The 23,231-nt window shown below is 33.7% G+C and overlaps 1 protein-coding gene across 1 annotated transcript in view; it reads right to left on the bottom strand.

Annotated features, from left to right (window-relative positions):
• Positions 1-1,325: 1,325 nt before the first annotated feature.
• NCKAP1 (NCK associated protein 1) overlaps positions 1,326-23,231 on the bottom strand; it is a 101,068-nt gene continuing 79,162 nt past the window's right edge. The window contains 8 exon segments of the mRNA XM_045066440.1: positions 1,326-2,262; positions 3,216-3,305; positions 3,679-3,788; positions 4,381-4,497; positions 6,208-6,301; positions 9,890-9,970; positions 10,596-10,678; positions 17,534-17,627. Of these exon segments, the coding sequence (XP_044922375.1) occupies positions 2,146-2,262; positions 3,216-3,305; positions 3,679-3,788; positions 4,381-4,497; positions 6,208-6,301; positions 9,890-9,970; positions 10,596-10,678; positions 17,534-17,627 (786 nt within the window). The 3' untranslated portion in view covers positions 1,326-2,145.

The following is a 23,231-nucleotide window of genomic DNA, read 5'->3' as shown; positions in this document are numbered from 1 at the left end:
TTGAAAGAAAGATTGTCTTCAAAGAATAATCAGATACCACACCAGTCAGTTTGGGTATGTGAGAAAAAAACTGAGGCAAGAAAACCTTCACATGACTGTGAAGGAGCCATCTTTTCTTGGCCTAAACAGGGTTTAATAATGGCATATGGACATCTTTATGGCCTACCACATTACCAATCTAAGTGCATATATTCAAAAACCTATTTTACCTCTCAGGGTATCATTACCAACAAGTTACTATCACCCTAGGATACTAAAATTTCAAAATAAACAATTTAATTTCAACTGTTCACTGAGTCATCAGGCTATTTCAAGTCTATAAAACCACTCCATTAAAAAATTTCTTTCCTTCTTTTTAAAAGATTTATTTTGAAAGAGAGAGAGAGAGAGCACATACAAATGAAGGGAGAGGCAGAAGGAGAGGAAGAGAATCTCAAGTAGATTCCCCACTGAGTGTGGAGATTGATTTGGACTCAATCCCAGGCAGGACCTGGAGATCAATACCTGAGCCCAAATAAACAGTCAGACATTTAATCAACTGAGCCACCCAGGCAACCCAGAAAATTCTTTCCCTTTTCAAAAATCCTCACTGAACTACTGAAAATTCCCAACAGATAGTGATAACTATTCCCTGCTTTAAGTATAGACTGGAAAAAATCATATGCAAAATAGCAACACGATAATCTTGTGGCACCTCAATTTCATTCTACTCTTTATATCTGAACAAAGAAGAACATTATATAACTGTGTTCATAGTACCTTTCTTTTCTCTTGAGATTTTACTAGGGTATGCTTAAGAAGCTGTGAGAAAAAGCTCTATTTGAGACCCAGATACAAAGCTGCTGAGAAGTAGTCTTTATAACGTCAATCAAAGAACAAAACATTTGGTTAGTTTTTAAACAAAATGAGCTGCTCTGCCCACCATGCCAACCCCTAAGCAATAGGTCTTTCCCATTCATTACTCACTGATGTAGTTCTCAACAACATTTTATAGTTTCATATCATTCATTTTATTCCCATTCTTTCAAGTAACTCTGTCCATTTGGTCACATACACAACTGCAAGCTGATGGCATATGAGTTTCCTTTTAGTTCTTAATTCTTAAAAATTGTTATGTAATTTTATTTCCCAATTATATTTATTTAAAATTTTTTCCCAGTGGAATGTTTTTCAAAATACTTAATCAAATTTTGTTCCAACTGACCTAGTATCAAATGCTAAATTTAGACATTCCTAAACTAAAGCTTATTTTAAACTAAAATGACACTAAAATATTCATATTGAATAAATTTCTGGAGATCCAAAATTAAAGAAATAATTCAAAATGTGATACAGTCTAGTGTTTATTTTATGTTATGGCAGGTACACTTGAATTTCAAAAATTTAAAACATATAAAAAGTGGTTAGGGACTAACATTTGTATCAACAGTTGATAAATGTCTAAGATTGTTTATTATACAGCAGGGTACAATGGTAGTGCTAATGCCAGTAGGGCACTATGGAAGTTAGTCTAAAAATTATCACCAGGCTTTATACAAGCAACAACATATGCTGCTATTTTAGAATTTCTGGACATAGTCTGCTTCTAATGTTAAGCAGTCCTTTAACATTTTTAATGTTATACAGTGTTACAGTATTTAGTTTGGCAAATGTTTCAAAATAAAGTAGAAATGTATTCATAACATCACAGAAATGCACATCCAGTTTTGTTTTCATTAAGAACCATAGGTACAGATCAGAACTCTTCCCTATATGAAATAATTTACACACAGATGAATGCTATAATATCACTATCTAAAATAATCACTAAATACAATTCTTTTTCAGAAATAAACAAGCAAAGATTTTTTCATTTTCAAATATCAAAAACATAGAGATAATGTATGTTTTTCAAACAATGATATTCTAAAATTATAGGAATAACTTTAGTGAATTCAGTGAATATGAAACCTAAATCAACCAAGTATACTGTAGTCCAACCATATTAAATGAAACAAATGATCAGAAATACAACCGTATGAAAGAAATTTATAATCCACAAAACTGTTTTTCAGGCCTTAAGGTAAAATAGTTCCACAGTTTACAGGTAAAACCAGAGCAACAAAAAATGCGTGCTTGTCTTCAATAAGTAGATATTTTATTATTTTATGCAGAAGATGTAACACTTTGCTTGTAGACAGCATGGTATGCATTTCTCAGCAAGACATAAGGAAAACAAGATTCTAAAAGATCCATTGTCAGGAATGGGGATTCCTGCACAATCTGAAAAGTAGAAAAAATGCATCACAGAATTGAAATTATTTGTAATCAGAACATTTACTCACAGCCACTAAATCATAATTTCTATACTGTTCTTACTAGAAATAGTGAGAAAATTATTTTTTTTACTTTAAAATGTGAAATGTAAATGTGCCAGTATTTTGTTATCAAAATCTTTAAAATCACCACTTTTCAATTAAGTCTACTAATCATAAGAAAAGATTGAGCACTTTCATTTGCCCTCAACTCTATTCTAGACATATAAAAGAATATAAACATATTTAAAATATGGTCCATAGCATCAAGTTTAACTGGGTTTCCAAGATTAAGCCAAAAAGCCAAATCAAACATAAGACCAACTGTAAATAAGTGGAAAGCTAGAGGAGTTCAAAAGGGATGAAGATTAATGTGAGCCACAGTAATCAGGAAAGTCTATCTAGAAAAAGATTTTAGCTATGGGGTATGCCAAAGCATAGGATAGATACAGATCTCTGCAGGAAAAGGAGATTACTCTAAGCGAGGGAAGAGCTACAGTGTAGAAGCAAGCATAGCTGGTTCAGATAGTGAAGAGAAAGAGCTGGCCAGGCTCAGAGAATCATAGCAAATTGTATTAGATGGGTGGAAGGGAGTCAAAACGTAGAAAATTCAGAAAAACTTGAAGAGTTGAAAATGACACACTAAGAAAATATAAGGCCTTAACTGATTCCCAGGTGGTTAAAAAACTATTTATAAAAGAATATCCAATAGGTAATACTTATCTTTCATTCTGTTGTTTCCTGGTATGATTACCATATGATAAAATACAAGTAATGTTAGTCTTTCAAGTGGTATTTAGAAAATGTGTAGCTTGAGTGGACTGAACAGAAGGTACTTCAGCTCATATTGTTATTGAAACACTACATGCCAAGAAGACTATCAAGAATGTTCTTGTTGATAAAAAATAAAATGAGACTTACCATATCTAGCAGTAAATAAACAGATTCTCTATTTCTTGTTGTTGTTTTATCTGTCTCCTGGCCAATCTTCAGTAGACTGGAAGATGCAAGCTTAAAAGTATATAAACATTTTAAGAATGATTTAATGAAATGTTCATAAGTTACTTATTTTCACTATGCTTCAACCTAAAATAATACATTTCAATCATTCAGTGTCTATATATAAGATAATGGGCAAAATTCAAGGCAGTACAAAAATCAGCTTAGAAAAAAAAAAAGGTCATATTGCAGAGATTTAGAAATGAGAGATTTCTAAGGGAAAAAAAAATGCTAACTGGCTCCTTGATTTTAATGCCTGCCTTCTTCACCTGGTCCTCCTTACAGAGGGGGAAAAAAATAAAAAGAATTTATTGTTATATCTGATCGTTATCATTTTAATTTTCCTTATAAAACATTGTAAGTTCTGCTATTTGACTACACCTACCGCCAGAAATTCTTTAAGACGGTCTTCAATGCTTCCCTTGTGAATTGTAAACAAAGCTGCAGCGATCTGGTTGATGGCCTTGGCCAAACAATGTATGTTGTTGCAGTGCCCTGAGAAAGTGCAAATAGAGTTTTTGGTTTTTCTGTATGACCCCCAAATTTCAAAGAATACATAAACAGCAAGTCTTTAATCACGTCACAACCTACATAAATAGTGACATTATTAAGAATTGGGAGATTACCTGCCTTGCTCTCCTTTCATTTTTATGAGGATTAGTGCTTTTAAAAATATTATAGCAAAAAAAGCAATGAATGATGTTTGAATTAAAAAGGCAAATTTTCAAAAAATCCCAAGAAAAATCATATATCAATTTTATATTGTCTCTGAAACTAAAAAAGATGTTCTTAGCTGCTTTACATTTTGTCATTCAATCGTTAAAATAATCTTAAGAGTTGGATACTACTTCATCATCCCCTGCCACACACACCCAGGCACCCAAAAGCTCACACATACATGTTTCACTTATCAGGAAACTGGGGCTTTTGAAAAAGAAAAGTCAATTATTCAAGGTTATAAAGCTAGTAGTAAATAGCTAGTAAGTTCATCTACATTCTATTATAAATGAACATTAATTACTTGAAGAGTATCTATTATATCAAAACTCTTGACTTTTTCATTACCAAAGCAATTTTAAACCATTACCTTCTATAGCAGGGCTATACTGAGACATCACATTACTAGCCAATGTTGGCAAAGAAACTGCCACAAAGACCATAAGGAGGCAGGCAATTTTATATTCTTCTTCCGGACTTATGTTTTCTAAGGGAGAAAATTAAAAATAAAACCAAGGTATTTCTTCAAGATTAGTTAAGAGCTATCAATCTAAACCAGAAAATGCAAATTTCAATTTTTATACTGAGCTTCTACAGAACTAATCACAACTTTGTTGTGATACAGAAGTAAAATACATTATTATTGGCTATTATCAACTACCCAAACATATTTCAAGGACCTCTAAAAAAAAACACTGAGGCATAATAAATTTTTAATTTTAAGATTATAGGGCAAAAAAATATGAGTAGGATAAGTGGAATCCTAAAATTTCCTAACTGAAAACTGATGATAAATTATTTTATAAAAATATTCTGTGTACTACAGTTTAGAAAATTATCGCATAAATTACTCTATGAAATAATTTAAAAAAAGCCTTTTTTTTTTTAAACATGTAAATGTTATCTAAAGTTTACTACTAGTATTGAAAGATATAAATGTGGAAAGTGGACTAGATTTCCAACCTATTTTAGAAGACAGAAGGAACCAATGATAAATGAAAATAACTAGCACTGCCGTAAGTCTTTTAAGACATAATCCTTTCTAAAATATTTATTATAACGTGTATTAAAATTGTAGGGTTACCTAGGCAGTTGAGTCTGGTACCTGGGAAATTCCAGGTATTCTATTATTCACCTACCACATACATGTAAGAACTGAACTTAAGAGCCAGAACATGTTTTAAAAATTTGGCTATGAAAAATATAGTTGTAGCCAAATGAGTAATAGTGGCAATTACCCATGTGACTATAATTAACATACTGCATGAATGATGAAACAAAAAGGAATGTTAAATAAAAAAAGAACTAATGAACCCAGACATAATAACCCAACCATAGGGATGGTTATTTTAGTATCAGAAACAGATAAAATGTTATTTACTTTGTAGACAAATCTAGAACATTCTGGGTACTACATTTCAAAGAGCTAGTTTTAAAATCTTTTAAATGTTTAACACAATACAATGATGCACTCATTCATGGTAAACAACTCTAGTCCAGTGAAAATAAGACACTCTTTCCTAGATATCAATTATGCTACCTACTGGACCATCTCTATCAGTATAGACTCTGTGACTCTGTCACCTGAAAAAAATCCTTCTCTTGATTTTATTCCTGCCTCTAGCTACTATCATTTCATTTCTTTGTTCCCCTTTACAATAAAACTCTCTGACAGAGTTGTTTTATACTTATTATTTCCCATTTCTTTTCTCCTATTCTCTTTTAAGCGCTCTCTATTCAGCATTTTGCTCCAAAAATTCCACTGCCGCTCTTTTTATCAGCATTACCCAGTTCTACATAGCTGATCATTCCCTCTCCACTTTGCTGGAAGTGCCTCTTTCCCAGTTTTCCTTTTCTTTCTCAGTTTCTTTTTCAGTAGTTCCTCCTCTTCTCCCTGAGTTCTTAAATTTGAAAGCGTCCTAAGGATCAGACCCTGATCCTCTTTCTTTTGCATCTATGTTAACTAACCTTGGAAATTCCATCTAGTCTTATGGTTTAAATATTCCATCTAGTCTTATGACTACACTATAACATAAGCTCCAGATGACAGGGATTTTTGTCTTTTCTGCATTGCTATATTCCAACTACCAAAAATTTGACATTAAGTAGGCATTTGAATAAATAAGTACCATACCTGTATCTGTGTTGCCCTGGTAATTTTAACTAAGACTAATACATATTTACCAATGCACTTTACCTGATTTTTGTGAAGAGAGAGCTACCACCAAGGCAGGATCAATCTCACAAGGTAATCCAGCAGCTGATGATAACTCATATACATTCATTGCAACCTGACAGAATATTTAAGAATTACAGAGTAAGAAATACTTTGTAAATTTCTAAGAAATCTCACTTTAGTAAGGAAAGACATTTTAAATTAGAATCTACCTATGAGAATATTAGAGTATCTCAAACTTGGCTGAAACAGGAACTACAGCACAACTAACCTACAATGAAAAATTGAGTTATTACTTTATAATGTGCTGCTTATTAGAACTTCCCATTGTTAGGCCAAAGAAAATCTGTATACTCTCTGTGGCAAATGCCAATAAAATCATACTAAGATTACATTTCTTGGAAGCATGGATGTAAAAATATCAAGCCAAAAGAGACGAATAAAGGAACAAAGTGAATCAAAATTGCTCAACTTATATTTATATTCATACTTACTTAATGAAAAATTGTGGTGGTTCAATGACTCATCATATCATAGCTATAAATATGGTAAATTAATCTCTTTATAACAGATTTTTTTTTTTTTTTTAAAGCGAGCTCTAATGCCCAACATGGACCCTGAACTCACAATCCAGAGATCAAGAGTCACATGCCCTACTGACCGAGCCATGCAGGGGTCCAGTCCCATGAGAGATTTTCAAGGAATATAAATTTAAAGTCTGATAAAGAAATTTCTAATGACTAAAATAATTCTTTTTGGTATCATATATCAATTTCAAGTATGGTATTCTGACTACTCAATACCTCAGTTAAAAACCAATTACATAGTTACATAGCATACCTTTGCTATCGCTACCAAAAAAAACTCAGTATAAAATGCGAAGTAAAACTGTGTATCTTAAAATAAATGGAAATTGCCATGGATTAAGTTCTAGAAAAACATTTTTTTGGGGAGGCGCCTGGGTGACTCAGTTGGTTAATCACCCAACTCTTGATTTTGGCTCAAGTCGTGATCTCAACATTGTGAGATCAAGCCCCCCCAACCCCCTGTCAGCAGCAAGTTGGCTTGAGATTCTCTCCCTTTTCCTTTGCCCCTCTCCCTGCTCATTCACGTACTCTCTCAAATAAATCAATCTTTTTTAAAAAAAAAAAAAAGAACTTTTTTTGTGTGTGATCCAATACTCGTTCCCAACCCATAAATTAACTCAAAATGGATCATAAACCTAAACACAGAAGCTAAAATTATAAAATTCTTAGAAGAAAATGTAGATATAAATCTTTATGACTCAGGTAAGGCAATGGTTTCTTAGGACACCAAAAGGAAAGCCAACCAAAGGAAAAACAAACAAACTGGATCATCAAAACTAAAAAACTTTTTGTGCCACAGAGGACATTATTACAAAAATGAAAAAAAAAAAAAAAAAAAAAAAAAAAAAAACAAACCACCCACGGAATGAGATTTGCAAATTATGTCTATGTTAATGGACTTGTATCCAGAATATATAATGAACTCTTACAACTCAAAATTAAAAAGGCAAACAATCCAAATGAGCAAAGGATATGAAAAGAGATTTTTCCAAAGAAGATACACAAATACTCAATAAGCACATGAAAAGGTATTCAACATTCATCATCTTAGGAAAATCTTTAACAAAACAATAAGATACCATTTCATACATACTAGCATGGCTATAATTAAGACAACAATAAATATTGACAGGATATCAAGAAACTTGATTATACTTAGATCCACTGAACTATATACTTTAAATGGGTAAATTTTAAGATAACTGAATTATATCTCAATAAAGCTATTAAAAATATATATATTTGGAGAACAGGTGGTTGCCAGAGGGATTGGCAAATAGATGAAGGGAAGTAAGAGGTAAAAACTTTCAGATGTAAAATGAATCACATGAATGCAAAGTACAGCATGGAGAATACAGTCAACAATGTTTTGGATAGTAAGTCCCTGTATGTAGTGCAACACTGTAATAACTTTGTATGGTGACAGATAGTAGCTACACTATCATGGTGAGCACTTCATAATGTTTATAAATGCTGAATCACTATGTTGTACACCTGAAACTAGTATAATATTGTATAACAACTATACTTCAGTTAAAAATAAATGTTAAAAATAAGTAAGTTTAAAAAAAATATTAGTGTTGTTGAAAGTTTGCTAAAGGGGCACCTGGGTGGCTCAGTGGGTCCTGGGATCGAGCCCCGCATAGGGCTCTCTGCTCAACGGGAAGCCTGCTCCCCCTCACCCCCACCGCCTGCCTCTCTGCCTACTTGTGATCTCTGTCTTTTATATAAATAAATAAAATCTTTTTAAAAAAAGAAAGAAAGAAAGTTTGTTAAAAACTAAACATAATTATGTCAGGTGCTCAGAGAACTGGATGGTTGCTCAGATACTCTCATAATCCATACACCATAGTATTTTCAAGGAATGATTCATCTTTACTGTTTTCTTAACTTTTTTCTACAGTTTTTCCATTTAACAAGTTTGCACTAATCACACATGGTTTTCAAACATAAAATCATAGGACAGTCATTAATTTCAAATGTTTACACTATGTAAAGCACTGTAGGAGACAAAAAAAAATAAAACAAGGTCTTCAAAATGTTTATAATCTAGTAAAAATTTAAGAGAAAAAGCACAATGATAATACAAAGCAGAAAATATTTAACTCTGCAATAGATAAACAAAAAAGTTTTCTGATAATAGTAAGAAAAAAGAAATCCTTTTCTGCCTGGGGATCAAGGAATGTTTCTCAGAATACAGCAATTGACTCAGACCTGAAAAGATAAGCAGGACTTCAACAAGGCGGAAATTAGACAAGGGCAGGATTTTCAGGTAGAATAAATTGGAGGATGAAACAAACAGATGTGAGAATGCACACAGGAAGAACTAGTTACCTCATGGGATACATATGACAAGAAAGATAGAGTAAGAAAGGTAAGAGCATGGGAGAGGAATGGAACAAGCCATGGAAAATAAGCCTCAAAAAGTGAATAGCATCAATTTGAGAAAAAACTTGAGTGTTATACAAAAAAGAGTTTAGACATCACTTTTTTCAGACAGTGCATTTCAAAACATGTGAAACAGAAAATAAGATCTTTTCAAGACACATGAAAGCTTGGAAAACATACATATGAGGTCACTTACTGGATGTGTAACCACTGGTTAATTACTGCTGGGGTTATATAAGTAAGTTAGATTTCACGATCAAAATATTTTCAAAACAAAACTGTAAACTCACATATGGCTACTAATATTCCTTAATTTCTAAAATTAAGGGTATTAAAATTTTTAAAAATCATACCCTATAATTGAAATCCTTTTATAAGACTTTTAACATTAATTTTAAAAAATTGATTAAATTTTACTAAAACAACTCTTAGGTCACTGGCTTGTCTTTCTAATTCTGCTTATGTATGAACAGCTATCAGTATAAGAAAAGATCAATACCAACACATTTGACATTGCTATAAGTGATCAAGGAAGATGAACTTTCAAAATGCCTATGTAGCATTTTGGTGCTGAGCTCTCAAAGATGCATTTGCAAAAGTAAGCATAATTAATTGATCACTCTAAAATATAAACTTCACAGTAGTTTTGAATTTATTAAATTTTACTTCATATGTAGCTCAAATATTTCATTTCAGAAACTGTAAAATCCAAATAGAAATTTTATTACCTTCATATCAGTTTCCCTTGGAATATGATCCTTGAAATCTTCAATTGAACTTACAAGAAAAGGAATGTGGTAAGATAAGACCTAGGCAGGGTAACAAATAAAAATGCATTGTTATTTTTAAATGATGAACCCTAGGGGCACCTGGGTGTCTCAGTTGATTAAGCCGCTGCCTTTGGCTTGGCTCATGATCCCAGGGTCCTGGGATCGAGCCCCGCAGCAGGCTCCCTGCTCAGCGGAGAGCCTGCTCCTCGCTGTCCTTCTGCCTGCTGCTCTGCCTACTTGTGCATGCTCTCTCTCTGTCTCTCTCTCAAATAAATAAATCTTAAAAAAAAAAAAAATGGTGAACCCCAAATTTAATTATAACCATTCAATTACTTCTAGTTTTCACAATCATTATTTTACCTTTTCTATTTTCACTTGATTTTCTGAAGTACTAAGAACAGTACTTAGAATGCCAAACTGAATATAGCTGAAATGGAAAACACTTCAATGAAGAGTAAAGTTGAAAAAGTTGTACAATATCCTGGCAAACTAAATCCCCACCCCTATTTCAATGCCAAAATAAAAAATAAGTTTAAATAACTCTTATTTCTATATATTTGATATTATATAATTATGAAAACTGGAATTTTAAGTAATGTTTAATTTCTGGGAAATTAAAAGGGATTATTTAACTATAGGATATGTACTTAAAATGGTTTCTTACATCTCTAAGTGCTTCCTGGGCCAATGACCGGAAGGATAAAATTACACCAATTATTGTCATCCTCTTCAAGACACTGTCAACAGCTAAATTGAAAGAAAAGAGAAGAGTATGAATTCAATTCTTCCTTAACCTTGAAGAAAACTCCTAGTCATAAAATTCCCAAGATAAAAGATATGACAGCAAGTTGACTACAACAAATAATTAAAGAGGGAAAAGTACTGAATGATATTAAAGTAAGGAAATTACAGTTTACTTCATATGGAGCACATACTATCTTTAAAATGGTTTAGATGGTACACCAGAATCTTGAAATAATCACTTAAGTAGCCACCTGTATAATCCTCTCAGAAATGGCAGAAGTAGGAGGAAGGAGAGAGAGACTAAGGGAGAAAGAGGAGTTGTCAGAGTGGACAGGAGTTAAGTCCTCAAATGGTCCCAGAACTTGGAGATGCTAAACTCTTAAACTGTTGAGGTCTGGAGAGTCAAGAAAAAAAAAAAATGGCTATTGAGATCACACACAGTTTGGGCAAGACCAGGTTGCTGAAGACTATAAATGATTTAATCATTCACGTTCTGGTTAAAAAGCATTATTCTAAAAATTATTATGATATATTCAATATTAAAACTTAGTTAACAAAATCAAGGGAAATTAGAATTGGAAGGATCAATACCTTCATATTTTAAAAAACCAACAAACATTTATTGAACTACTCCCAATATACATAGTACTGTATAATAAGAACACAAATATAAACAGAATAATAAACTAGACCATAACTAACAGTCTAAATGAACTGTCAAGAAAACTAAGAAAACACAACCCTATTTATATGAGACAAAAGATACACAACTCGCCCACGAACCAACACAGATTTGAAGTGTGCAGGTCCACTTACACATGGATTTTACTTTGGTAAATACAGTAAATATATATTCTCTTCCTTATAATTTTTGTAATAGTATTTTTCCCTTGCTTACTTTGTTGTAAGAATATAGTATATAATACATATAACATATAAAATATATTAACTATTTTATCAGCAAGGCTTCCAGTAAACAGTAGGCTATTAGCAGTTGAGTTTTGGGGGAGTCAAAAATTACATGCAGATTTTTGACAGCACAGGGAATCAGCACCCCTAAACCCCATGAATTTCAAGAGTCAACAGTATATACATACATATATTTATATATATATAACAAATCTCTAGAAAGATGTATAGATAACCATTAACCATAGCTACCTTTAAGGAGCAGGAATGGAGAGAATGTTTGGACTTTCTACCTCCTTGTGTGGTTTGCTTAAACCCTGACCATACCATCTTTTATTAAAACACACCAACAGCCATAATATAAGCCAAAATGTGATGAGACTTAAAACAGCAGTGTTAACAAAATGAGGTAAGGCACAAATATGTTATACCTCCCAGAGCAGAAACCAGTCGAATCAACCAATTTTTTTTTTTTTTTAATCTTTCTCTGGTACTTAGTAGAGTGCTGGAGACTCAGAAGGCTAGACGTTCAATGAAAAGGTTATTCAAGAAATGAGACTATGTTACCATCCAGAAAAGGAGAGAAGAAAGAAGGATGAAAGGAACTATTTCTCTGGGAAAATGTTATCAAAGTTGGTCATAAAGGAGAAGACAAAAGCATTCCAGGCCAGGGAACAAAACAAAAGGGAATCTAGAAAAAGGAATGCAGAAAATAAGGTGAATAATGAGAAAATAAGTAGTGTGGCATAATCATATATTTTCCAAGGGATGATACTGAGAATTCAATCAAGTAATTTTCCCAGAATTATATCCTACAATCTTCTCTTGAATATATGTAACAATAATGACCCATTAAAAGTTCTGAGAAACTTTATTGTACGAACTGTTGTTTAACTTATCATTAATGGATTATTTGGCATACCTTTTTAAGCACTGGCACCTCCTCTAATTCCCCAAAATTTCCATTAACATCTTGCTATGTTCTGAACGTTTATGTCCCTACAAAATTCATGTATTAAAAACTGAAGCCCCCAAAGCTGATGGTATTAGGAGGTGGGCCTTTGAAAGGTGCTCAAGCCATGAAGGTGAAGTCTCATGAACTTGATTACTGCCTTACAGAGGCTTCAGAGAGAACCCTATCCCCTTTCAGTCACGTGAAAACACAGCGACAAAAATACAGCAACAAGTCAGGGACCCTGAGGAGGTCCCTCACCCAACCATGCCAGCACCATGATCTTGAACTTCCAGCCTCTAGAACGATGAGAAATAAATTTCTGTTGTTTATGTACTACCCAATCTGCGATATTTTGTTGTAGTAGCCCAAAGAGACTAAAGCATATCCCAAGGAACTACCACTTGAGTGGAGACTATGTGGATCTCAGGCCAGGCAAGCAAAAAATTGTAGGGGGAAAGAGAGGAAACAATGGCTGGATGATATAAGGTTATCCAAATAATTGCTTTTGAATGCCATTTTGATAGAGTTCTGACTATCCTCTAAGCAAGGAGGGGGTAGTTCAGGGGTTTTTTTTTTAAATATAAAGAGTGATATGAAAAGAAATCTTTGGAAATATAACTGAATGTGGGAGAGGGTTAGACTGAACATATTAGGAAGCCAAGATTGTAGTTCATGAAATGACAAAGCCTTAAATAAGAACCATGGGAATAAAAGGAACAGATTGAGGCATTACATTTAAGAGATGGGATCTGCAGCAGCAGGAGTTACAAGTTCAGTGTCTATAGCAAGTAACATAAAATAAAGAAGTAGTCTAAGTGAAAGACAGAATAGTGAGGGGGAAAAGCTGGAGAAAAACATTTCTGAAGGCGACAACTGCTACTTAGCTCCAGCCAATCACTGCAATGTGGCAAAATACTGTCCAGGATTTGGGGGGAGGGAAAACCAAAAGTTTGGATATTTATGCAAAATCATCCATTTTAAAAATAATGATCAAAAAAATGTTTTGTTTTGTTTTGTTTTTAACTTAATGGAGCACAGAGCCAAAAAAAATTAAATATCTCTGGGCCAAACATGACCCACCAACTTGCAAACTCTGATCTGGAGGACATAGCTACTAGATATGGAATATGACAGGAAAAAAGTCAGATAACATAACCAAGTTTCCCTCTGAGAATCACGGGGTGAGTGGCAGGGGAGGTAATATAATGGTCAATAACATAATATCAGGCTTTCTCGCCCCACCCATTTGTATCTCCCATCAGAATATCATTCCTATTCCAGAGATGCTGCAATGTATCTGTGCGTCAAACATCTAACAATATTTCTCAAACTTCAGTGCAAATCAGAATCACCTGCTGGGCCCCAGCAAACTGATTTAGTAAGTCTGGAGTGGAACCCTAATAATTTACATTCTTAACAAACTCCTATGTGGTGCTTTTGATTGTTGCTTCCGGTCCATAGACCACACTCTGATCAAATTAGCACTTGGTATTAAATACCTGCAGCGCCATAAGGAGAGTCCGGCTGGGGATGAATACTTTAAAGACACACTGATAAATAAGACTGGATACATTTCCCCAAAAGGATTATTAAAAAAAGTCTTAAAAATTGTAAAACTACTGACAAATAAAGAGAATGAAATTTCAATAAAAAGGGGAATAAAAGAGAGAATGACTACAGAGAAATCAAGTAGAATAAGAGGAAAGAGGACCAGATTTTAAAAATGGATAGTCACTAATGATCTCTTCCAGAAAGGTTTCAGGCATAGCCACATTATAGTGTACTGAGAGTAGAGAACTGGAAAGACAAACAGTGAATACAAGCTAGTCAAAAATTTGGCAATATGAAGAATGGTAGAATGAAAAAGAGGAAGGCTTAACAACAGACTTTAACAAGTGTTACTTTACAAGCAGTATCTGGCCTCCAGGGAGCAGGAAATTTTTCTGGGATCAGAGAAACTGCTTAGAATGATGAATGTAGCAAAAAGTCAAAGAAGGGGCAGCTGGGTGGTTCAGACGGTTAAGCGTCTGCCTTCGGCTCAGGTCGTGATCTCCAGGTCCTAAAATAGAGCCCCATGTCTGGCTCCCAGCTCAGCAGGGAGTCTTCTTCTCCCTCTCCCTCTGCCTCTCCCCTGCTTGTGCTCTCTCTCTCTCCATCTCTGTCTCTGTATCTCTCTCAAATGAATAAATAAAATCTTAAAAAAAAAAAAAAGTTAAAGGTATGATAGCACAAAGGAGAATGCAATTAAAATCACTAAGTTTTAAAGTCCATAATGGGTAAGGAAGTAAAGCCAGGAAGAGGCTGATTAGAAAACTAGAGAAACAATGTTTCAATGAACTAGAACAAAAAATTTAATAGGAGTGAAGGAGTGGGAAAGCTTGAAGACATGACTGAACTGAGAGTCAAGTTTCAAATTCAGGATCTTATCAGTGCAACAATTTAAGGTGATAATAACATTCAAAGTATTGCTAAAGTAAAGGTCTTTGGAGGCAACTTACAGATTTGTAGATGGTCGCAAGGTCAGGGCAAAAGTGTATGGAATGAATTTTTAAAAGGAAGATTTATTAAAGGAAAACTAGAAAAATTAAGGTCTATACTAAGGGAGTCAATAAAGTGATGAACCTAGACCCCAGAGACACAGTCAGAAAACAGGAAGCAATACAGTATTAAATTTGCTCAAATAGCTTAAAAGTCTTAGAACTGAAAATTAATTACAGATTACCTCCCAATTCAGAGCAATTTTTTTTTTAAGATTAATTTATTTATTTGAGAGAGAGCAAGCATGGATGGGAGGGACAGAGGGAGAGAAAATCTCAAGCAGACTCTGTGCTGAGCATGGAGCCTGATGCAGAGCAGGCTCCCAGGACTCTGAGATCAAGACCTGAGCCGCAATCAAGAGTCAGAGGCTTAACTGACTGTACCATCTAGGTGCCCCAATTAAGGTTACTTTTAACAAATGACATGGCTTTTTAAAGGCATTAAAAAGAATATAGTTGTTGAATATGAAAATCAGACTCATAAAAATTTATCAACCTCTGGATATGGGATGAAGGAGGCACAAAGATGGGGATCTGAGACAAAAGAGTGTTTTGAAAAATATTTCAACTGAAAGAATAGCTTTCTCTACTCCCCTACATGAGCCATTCTCAAGCAGAACTTTTCTGTATCCAAATCACAAAAAAGAATAAATAAATTCTATTTGAAGGCAAATTTGATATAGATGGGCCATTAGGGTTATGGATTTTATTCTGAAATTGTATGAACTTTGGAATTTTAACAAATTCTGTTTTGTTTCAATTACACAAATAGGAGAGTTAAAGTAACAGTAAGCAGGTACTGAACAATGCAGTGGATTAAATGCCTTTAACCAGATGATACAGTCAAAATATTATTTACTAGTAAGAAGTTAAGTAGTTCGGCTGGTTGGGTGGTCAACTGAGTATTAAAAAATAGGAGAAGCAGGAAAAAATAATTAAGAATAAAGAAAACAAGACTGGTAAATGTAAGTATATAGTAAAACAATGAACAAAAGAGATCAGGTAGAAATTAAAAAAAATAATTTCCTTCTAAGTATTTATTCATATTCTACCTCCCTAGAATACTACCAAATCAGTATTTTCTTTTTTTTTTTTATTTTCAATTTCATTTTTTAAAGTACCGTACAGTAAACATGATGCTCTTTCCCCCTTTTGGTACAGCTCTAGGAAAAAATTTTAACATGTGTAGACTTGGGTTACCACCATTGCCACTGTGGTCAACAAGTTTCATCACTTGTTGCTTTCCCAGTTCTGGCAACAACTGATCTGTCCTATAAGGCAACTATCATGTAGTTTAATTTTATACTAATTTTTATTATATAAGTTTATATTTTTGAAGCTGGATAAGATAGCCTAATAAAGTGATTCTCTAAATCATTTCATACTTTTAAAATCTGATATAGCTGCATAACATTTAAAAGAAAATTCTCCAGGGGGACGTATTAAGTAAAATATACACATGGCTTTAATTTTTTTTCAGGATTATTTTTTATTTGGGAGAATAAACCGTGGTTTTCTCAAATACAAAGTTTTTTTTTTGGTATTTCATTAATTTTTTAATGCTGGAAAAGCTTTTAAATGAATCAGTAAGAAGTATGACTTCAGAATAATTTTTAATTACACAAGTTCAAGTACAAAAGCAAATGAAAATAAAATTAATTCAAGTGCACCTAAAATAGTTACCTAACTATGTTTTCATAAATTTTTAGGACTCACTGCTATTGCACAATATACCTCCTACAAAGAATCAATGTCAAGAAGACATTAAAAACGAATTTTTTTTAGTTGTAGGGCTCAGATTTTCATGCAATGACTACTAGATCGCAATAAAAAAAGAACAGATTACTGATTCACATAACATACTAAGTGGAAAAAGACAGGCACAAGAGTATATACTGTGCGATTCCATTTATGTAGAGTTCTGTAACAGGCAAATTTAATCTATAGTGACAGAAATCAGATCAGTTTTTATCTATGTTTGGGGGATATCAAGAAACTGACTACAAAGGGACATGAGGCAACTTCCTGAGGTGATGGAAGTGCTGTATGTCTTGACTATGGTTAACGGTTACATGGATATATGCATTTGACAAAAATCCATCAAACTGTTCACTTACATGTGTAGATTTCATTGTATGCAAATTATACCACAATAAAGTTGATTTTTAGAAAATTATAGACTCAAAAGTTAATTCTCCTTCAGTCTAAATTACTTGTATTAAATGAGTTTATGAACTAATTGATAATACTCATTAAATATTTGATACATGGTATTAAAGCTATGGTAAAAAAAAAATGTGAAATAGATAAGCCATATACTCAAAATATCCTTTGACTGCAACTATTTTCTGCTCTCTTCATAAGCTCAGGAGTAATTATATTTATGTTTAAGCAAAGGCTAAATACTGAGTGTCAAGGTCTTCTTAATGCTTAGAGAAAGTTTCATGAGTTACCCACATGATAATCTTTTAAAGAGTGCGGCCATCTGGTCTGGTTTGTCAAAGCTGGTCCTCATTTGTGTTAGCACATCAACATTCTCCACCACAAGTTTCTAAAAAAAAAAAAGAAAGAAAGACAGAAAAAAAAAAATAAAGATCCTAGGTTAAGCATAGACCACCTTGTGTTAATGAGATAAGAGCATGCTTGGAAATCATAATCCAGCAAGTAGGAAATACAATTCATGAAATCCAGATGTTCTATGCTATATACTTTTGTTGCTGGCTTAATAAAAGAATCTTAAAATTATTTACACAGGATTAATGTTTTTCCTCAATTTGCAAATTCAAGAAGGAGAGGATGGTTTAGGAAAAAGCAATAAAGATAAGCAGTAGGATAAGGGATTACCTAATGCTTAGACACAGAACAGCATCAATAATAAAAAACAGACACTGAAGAAGATATAGAGAGCAATAAATTCCAACCAAAATAAAAACAACTTGCTAAAGTTAAAGCTAGCCTACAGTTAAATAGAGCCTACAGTTCATCACTGGATGTGTATAATCAGAGGGAGAATAACTTTTGTACTATTTCATATGTATGTATTCCTTCATGGGGCTTATAATAGAGTCAGATTTCCCACACAAATTATAAAATGGAAGTGTTAACTATCTACCTTCTCTTTCAGAGACCACAGAAAAAGGAAGAGAAGGAAGAGATACAAATAAGGGAAGGGAGTAAAGAATAGCTATTCAAGGAAAGTATAACCCATTAAAGAATGTTTTTCTTAAAAGATGCTTTGGAAAAGTAATTAAGTTTGAAATTAAAATGAAAAAATAATTAATTTGATTCCGGCAGAGATAATGTCTCTATGTATATGGAGAGCCTGGATATAATATTTAAATATCCAGGAATAAAGCCTGGGTATATTTCAAAATACATACAAATCCAAGCTTCATCCTCAAATATTTCAATTTAGCAGGCCTGGTTGCAAAGATTTAACAGCAAGCATATTGTTAAAGTGCCATGAGGGTTTTGTTACAAGCCAAAGGCTGATGACAACTGATTTAAGGGAGGATGAAAACCTATACAGAAAATTTATAAAAATCAGTTTTCCTATACTAGTATGAATTTTGTTTAGGTTACTTGATATTACAGGCATACCTCAGATATATTGCAGATTCGGTTCCAGACCACTGTAATAAAGCAAATACCGCAACAAAGCGAGTCAAATGAATTTTTTGGTTTCCCAGTACATACAAAAAGTTATGCTGACACTACACTACAGTCTATAAATGTGCAACAGCATGTCTAAAAACCAATGTTTTAGATTCTTAATTAAAAAATACTTTATTGCTAAAAATGCTAACCATCATCTGAGCATTCTGAGTCATAATCACTGATCACAAATCACTATAAGGAATATAATCATACTGAAAAAGCATGAAACATTGGAAGAATTACCAAAATGTGCCACCGACATGAACAAATACTACTGGAGAAATAGCACCAATATACTTGCTAGACACAGGGTTGGCCACAAACCCACAACTTGTAAAATTGCAGTATATACAAAGTGCAATAAAATGAGGTATTCCTGTACTTCAGATTATTTCTCTTTATGCTCCCAATCAAATATACACTTCCAGTCATACCTGTTTGCTAAATTCAACTTCTACAATGTATGATTAAAATGCCTACTTCTCCTGGGGCCAATTCAATACCTGTCCCAGGCTAAAACCTGATTGAGTCAATACACACTCAAATACATGCTCAATCCTGACAGTGCTCCTATACCTTGAACATAATACCACACATATCATTGAATCAGACACCACTGAGTTTTAAATGCACCATTACCTACGCTCCATTAAGAGAAAAAAAAGAAAACTTTACCAAGTAAGCTGACACAATGTTTCCAATCACATGACTTTAAGATCCCTACAGTTATTAATACAGAATAACTGTGCTTGAGAATCAAAAATTAAAGTATTTGTTTAATGGTAAGGATACAACAATCACTTTTTAGTTCCCATACCAGGCAATTTACAAACAACCCCATTTACTTGTTCTACACAAGAGAGGTGATATTCCAACTTTACAACTAAGGAAACTAAACTAAGGCTTGGAGAAATTAGGTAAGTAGTCCAAAGTTATAAAGATATTAAATGGTGAATTTCGGAATTTGAATTTAGATACAACTGATTTAAAAATCCATGCTCTTAATCCCTAAAGAAATGGTTCCCGATTTTTAGTGTACGGAACAATCTAGAAGACTTATTAATTAAAACACACATTGCTGGGTCCTAGTCCCCACAGGTTTCAATACAGCGAGTCTGAGGCAGAACCAAAGGCAGAATTTGCACATCATTAACAAGTTCTGAGGTAATGCAGCTGCCGCTGATCTAAAGACCATAATTTAAGAACCATAACCCTAAAGTATTTGTTTGCACATTATTCCTTTAAAAAAAAAAAAAGTTAATACTGTCTCCACTTAAAAATAGTTCATATATTTAAATTTTTTTCTTTTCTCAATTGAATGCTAAAACAGAGCTCTCTAAACATTTTAAAGCCACTGATTAATATCACTGGCCAATGGACTATAAGCCGGAAGTAATACTAGTGAATACAAATCAGGCAAAACATATGAAGAGTACTAAAAATAAATTTGGTTTTCAGTTAATAAGAAAGTGTTAAATTCTTGGCACAATTCATATTTAAATTTCCTACTTCATTTGGGGGCAGGGAGGCTCTATGAGGGAACTAGAAGAACTGATCTGTAAAATGCCAAAAACGATTCTTTTGGCAGGATTAGAAGGAGACATTGTCTCAATGGGCACACCACCAAATGAAACACCTCAAGAATTTTAGTAGGAAAGAAGACTGGCTGTTTTCTTCTCCAGAGAGCAATGAATGCATTTTACCATGAGTATGCATGCACAGTGTTGACTATGTCTGACAAATGATTTATTCACGATCATTAAATATAAAGAAGTTCTCCTTTTTTTCTAACACACAAACTTACTCTATGAAACAAAAAAGTCCCAAGCTAAAATAGAAACTAAAACAATGAACGTCATCTTTAAGATACAAAGAAAATGTGCTGCCAAATATTTAGTTTATGTCAATTTAGATTAATTTTAAGAAATAAAAACAGAAAAAAATAAAAGCTAAGGAATCACAGAAATGATCTTTAAAATATTACAATTTCCCCCAAAATGTTTTATGTAACTAATTTCATAAAGTTTACTTTTAGTAATTTCTACACCCAATGTGGGGCTCAAACTTACAACGTTGAGATTAAGAGCTACATGCTCTCCTGAATGAACCAACCACATGCCCCTTTATGCACTAATTTAAAGACTAAAGTGAAGGGCATCTGGCTGGCTCAGTTGGTGGAGTTCGTGATTCTTAATCTCAGCATCCTGAGTTCAAGACCCACACTGGGTATTGAGCCTACTTGAAAAAAAAAAAGAAAGACCAAAATACTATTAGAGGCATAATCATATTTTAATATGAAGAGTGTGAGTTACAATCTCTTCAGGGGGATATTTGGCAATATTAGAAAATATGCAGATATCCATATCTTTTGAACCACTTTCATAAATTTTTCCTATGCTCAAATAAGTTTGTAAACCATGTGAAGTGTTGCTTAAATGTTGAGTATTTTATACATATGTCTAAAACTCTTCTTCCAGAAATCCACTGAAGTGAAAGGAAAAGAATAAAAAAGAATAAACCTATAATAAAAAAGAAAACAATATAGGAAACAAGACCAAATGAGAGATGTCAACAAACTTCCAGAAGATGGAAAATGGAGCAAAGAGTAAGTAGAGGTAAGAAATGTGACCAGCAAATTCCTGCAGGGGAGATACAGTATGGAAGGCAAGCTAATGCATGCCTTGGGACCCAGACAGGGCACAGAAGTTGTAAGCAGTGGCATAGAAAGAAAGACTGGAAGATGAAAACAAGAGGGTTATTACATGTCTGTATTGGGAGTTGTTACACACCTCTCACCATCTTAAGAGGTGATGCCAACAAGGACAACAGTTGCAAATCAGGAACAAAAGCTGGCAGCAGGGAGGCAGGGGGCAGAAAATGACCCAAGGCAGCCAGCCAGATGTATTGAACATCCTACCCCCACACTCAATCTCCGACAGATTTCCACTCTCTCGGTGGAGGTTACTGTTTTTGAAAACGATTGTAGGACTCATTTGAAAACTATGATGAAGATTTCTCTAAAGAGTATTTGTCAGCTTCTGCCAAGCACTTTGTGGCACTACTAATCTAGGACAACCTCAATCCAGGTTTAAGACTATAGATTCCTTGGACAAAATGAGCAACACCAAAAGAGCTGGATATCCTGGGGAGGGGCAAATCATTTCCAGTCCATGATTATCCTAGAGATATAACCCTTTGGGGTATCTGTGTAAAAAGGGTGGAGAGGAATTTAAGTAGATTTCCCACTCCTCACCTTAGACAGGCTTTGGCTTTTATTACAGACTCCCCTACCCCTACCCCACAAGGCCATAAAACCTATGTATTACTCTTATAAATGTTGCTTCTGGATCAGCAAATGTCTTCAGATCAAAAGTGGCTTCCAGTACTAGGCTCATGTCTCTGAGTTCCCACATTCTTCTTGATTTTGGCCTACCTTTTTAGCTTCTTTAAAAGAAGAATCTTTCTTTATATATCTTGCCAACTTTTTAAGTTGCCCTTAGGAGAAAAGATGGTCTAAATAACCTACCCTACCAATACTTGAAGCAAAAATCTGTATGTTATTTTGTTTCTATAATTTCATAAATTAGATCATTCTAAGGAAACTTAATAGGACATTAAAAAATGCAAAACAATTAGAATCATCACTGACAGACTGAGTACTTTCGGAGATTTATCTCAATGAGATAGAATACTATACAATACACTGAACTTGTCGATATAAAATACCATTATATTATGACCATAAGATTGTAATGATTTATATAATAAAATACAAGAATACACATGGAAGCATGCCTCAGTATACAGAGGCTAAGAAATGGAAGACGGGGCACCTGGGTGGCTCAGTCAGTTAAGCATCCAACTCTTGGTTTCCACTCAGGTCATGATCTCATGGTCCTGGGACTAAGCCCCACATATCCGGCTCCATGCTGAGTAGGGAGGAGCTTGTTTGCCCCTCTCAAATAAATAAAATCCTTTTTAAAAAAAAGAAACTGAAGACAACACATAGAAATGGAAAGACATCCATGCTCATGTATTGAAAGAAAATTATTAAAATATCTATTACTAGCCAAAGCAATCTACACATTTAATGCAATCCCCATCAAAATACCAAGAACAGCGTTTTTCACAGAACTAGAGTAAACAATCCTAGAATTTATATGGAACCACAAAAGGCCCCAATTTACTAAAGCAATTTTGAAAAAGTAAGGCAAAGCTGGAAGAATCACAGTTCCAGACTTCAAGTTATATTACAAAGCTACAGTGATCCAAACAGTAAGGTCTGGTGAAGAAACAGACACAGAGATTAACAGAATAGAATGGAAAACCCAGAAACAAACCCGCAATTGGTCACAATACAGTGAATTAATCTTTGACAAAGCAGGAAAGAATATCCAGTGGGAAAAAGACAATCTCTTCAACAAATGGTGTTGGGAAAACTGGACAGCAATATGTGAAAGAATGAAATTGGACCACTTTCTTACACCATACACAAAAA

This window comes from Mustela putorius, unplaced genomic scaffold, assembly GCF_011764305.1.
Source record: "Mustela putorius furo isolate JIRA1106 unplaced genomic scaffold, ASM1176430v1.1 tig00003867_pilon_pilon_pilon, whole genome shotgun sequence".
NCBI lineage: Eukaryota > Metazoa > Chordata > Mammalia > Carnivora > Mustelidae > Mustela > Mustela putorius.
The sequence above is the reverse complement of the archived record's forward strand: the minus strand, read 5'-3'. Positions and strand labels throughout refer to the sequence as shown.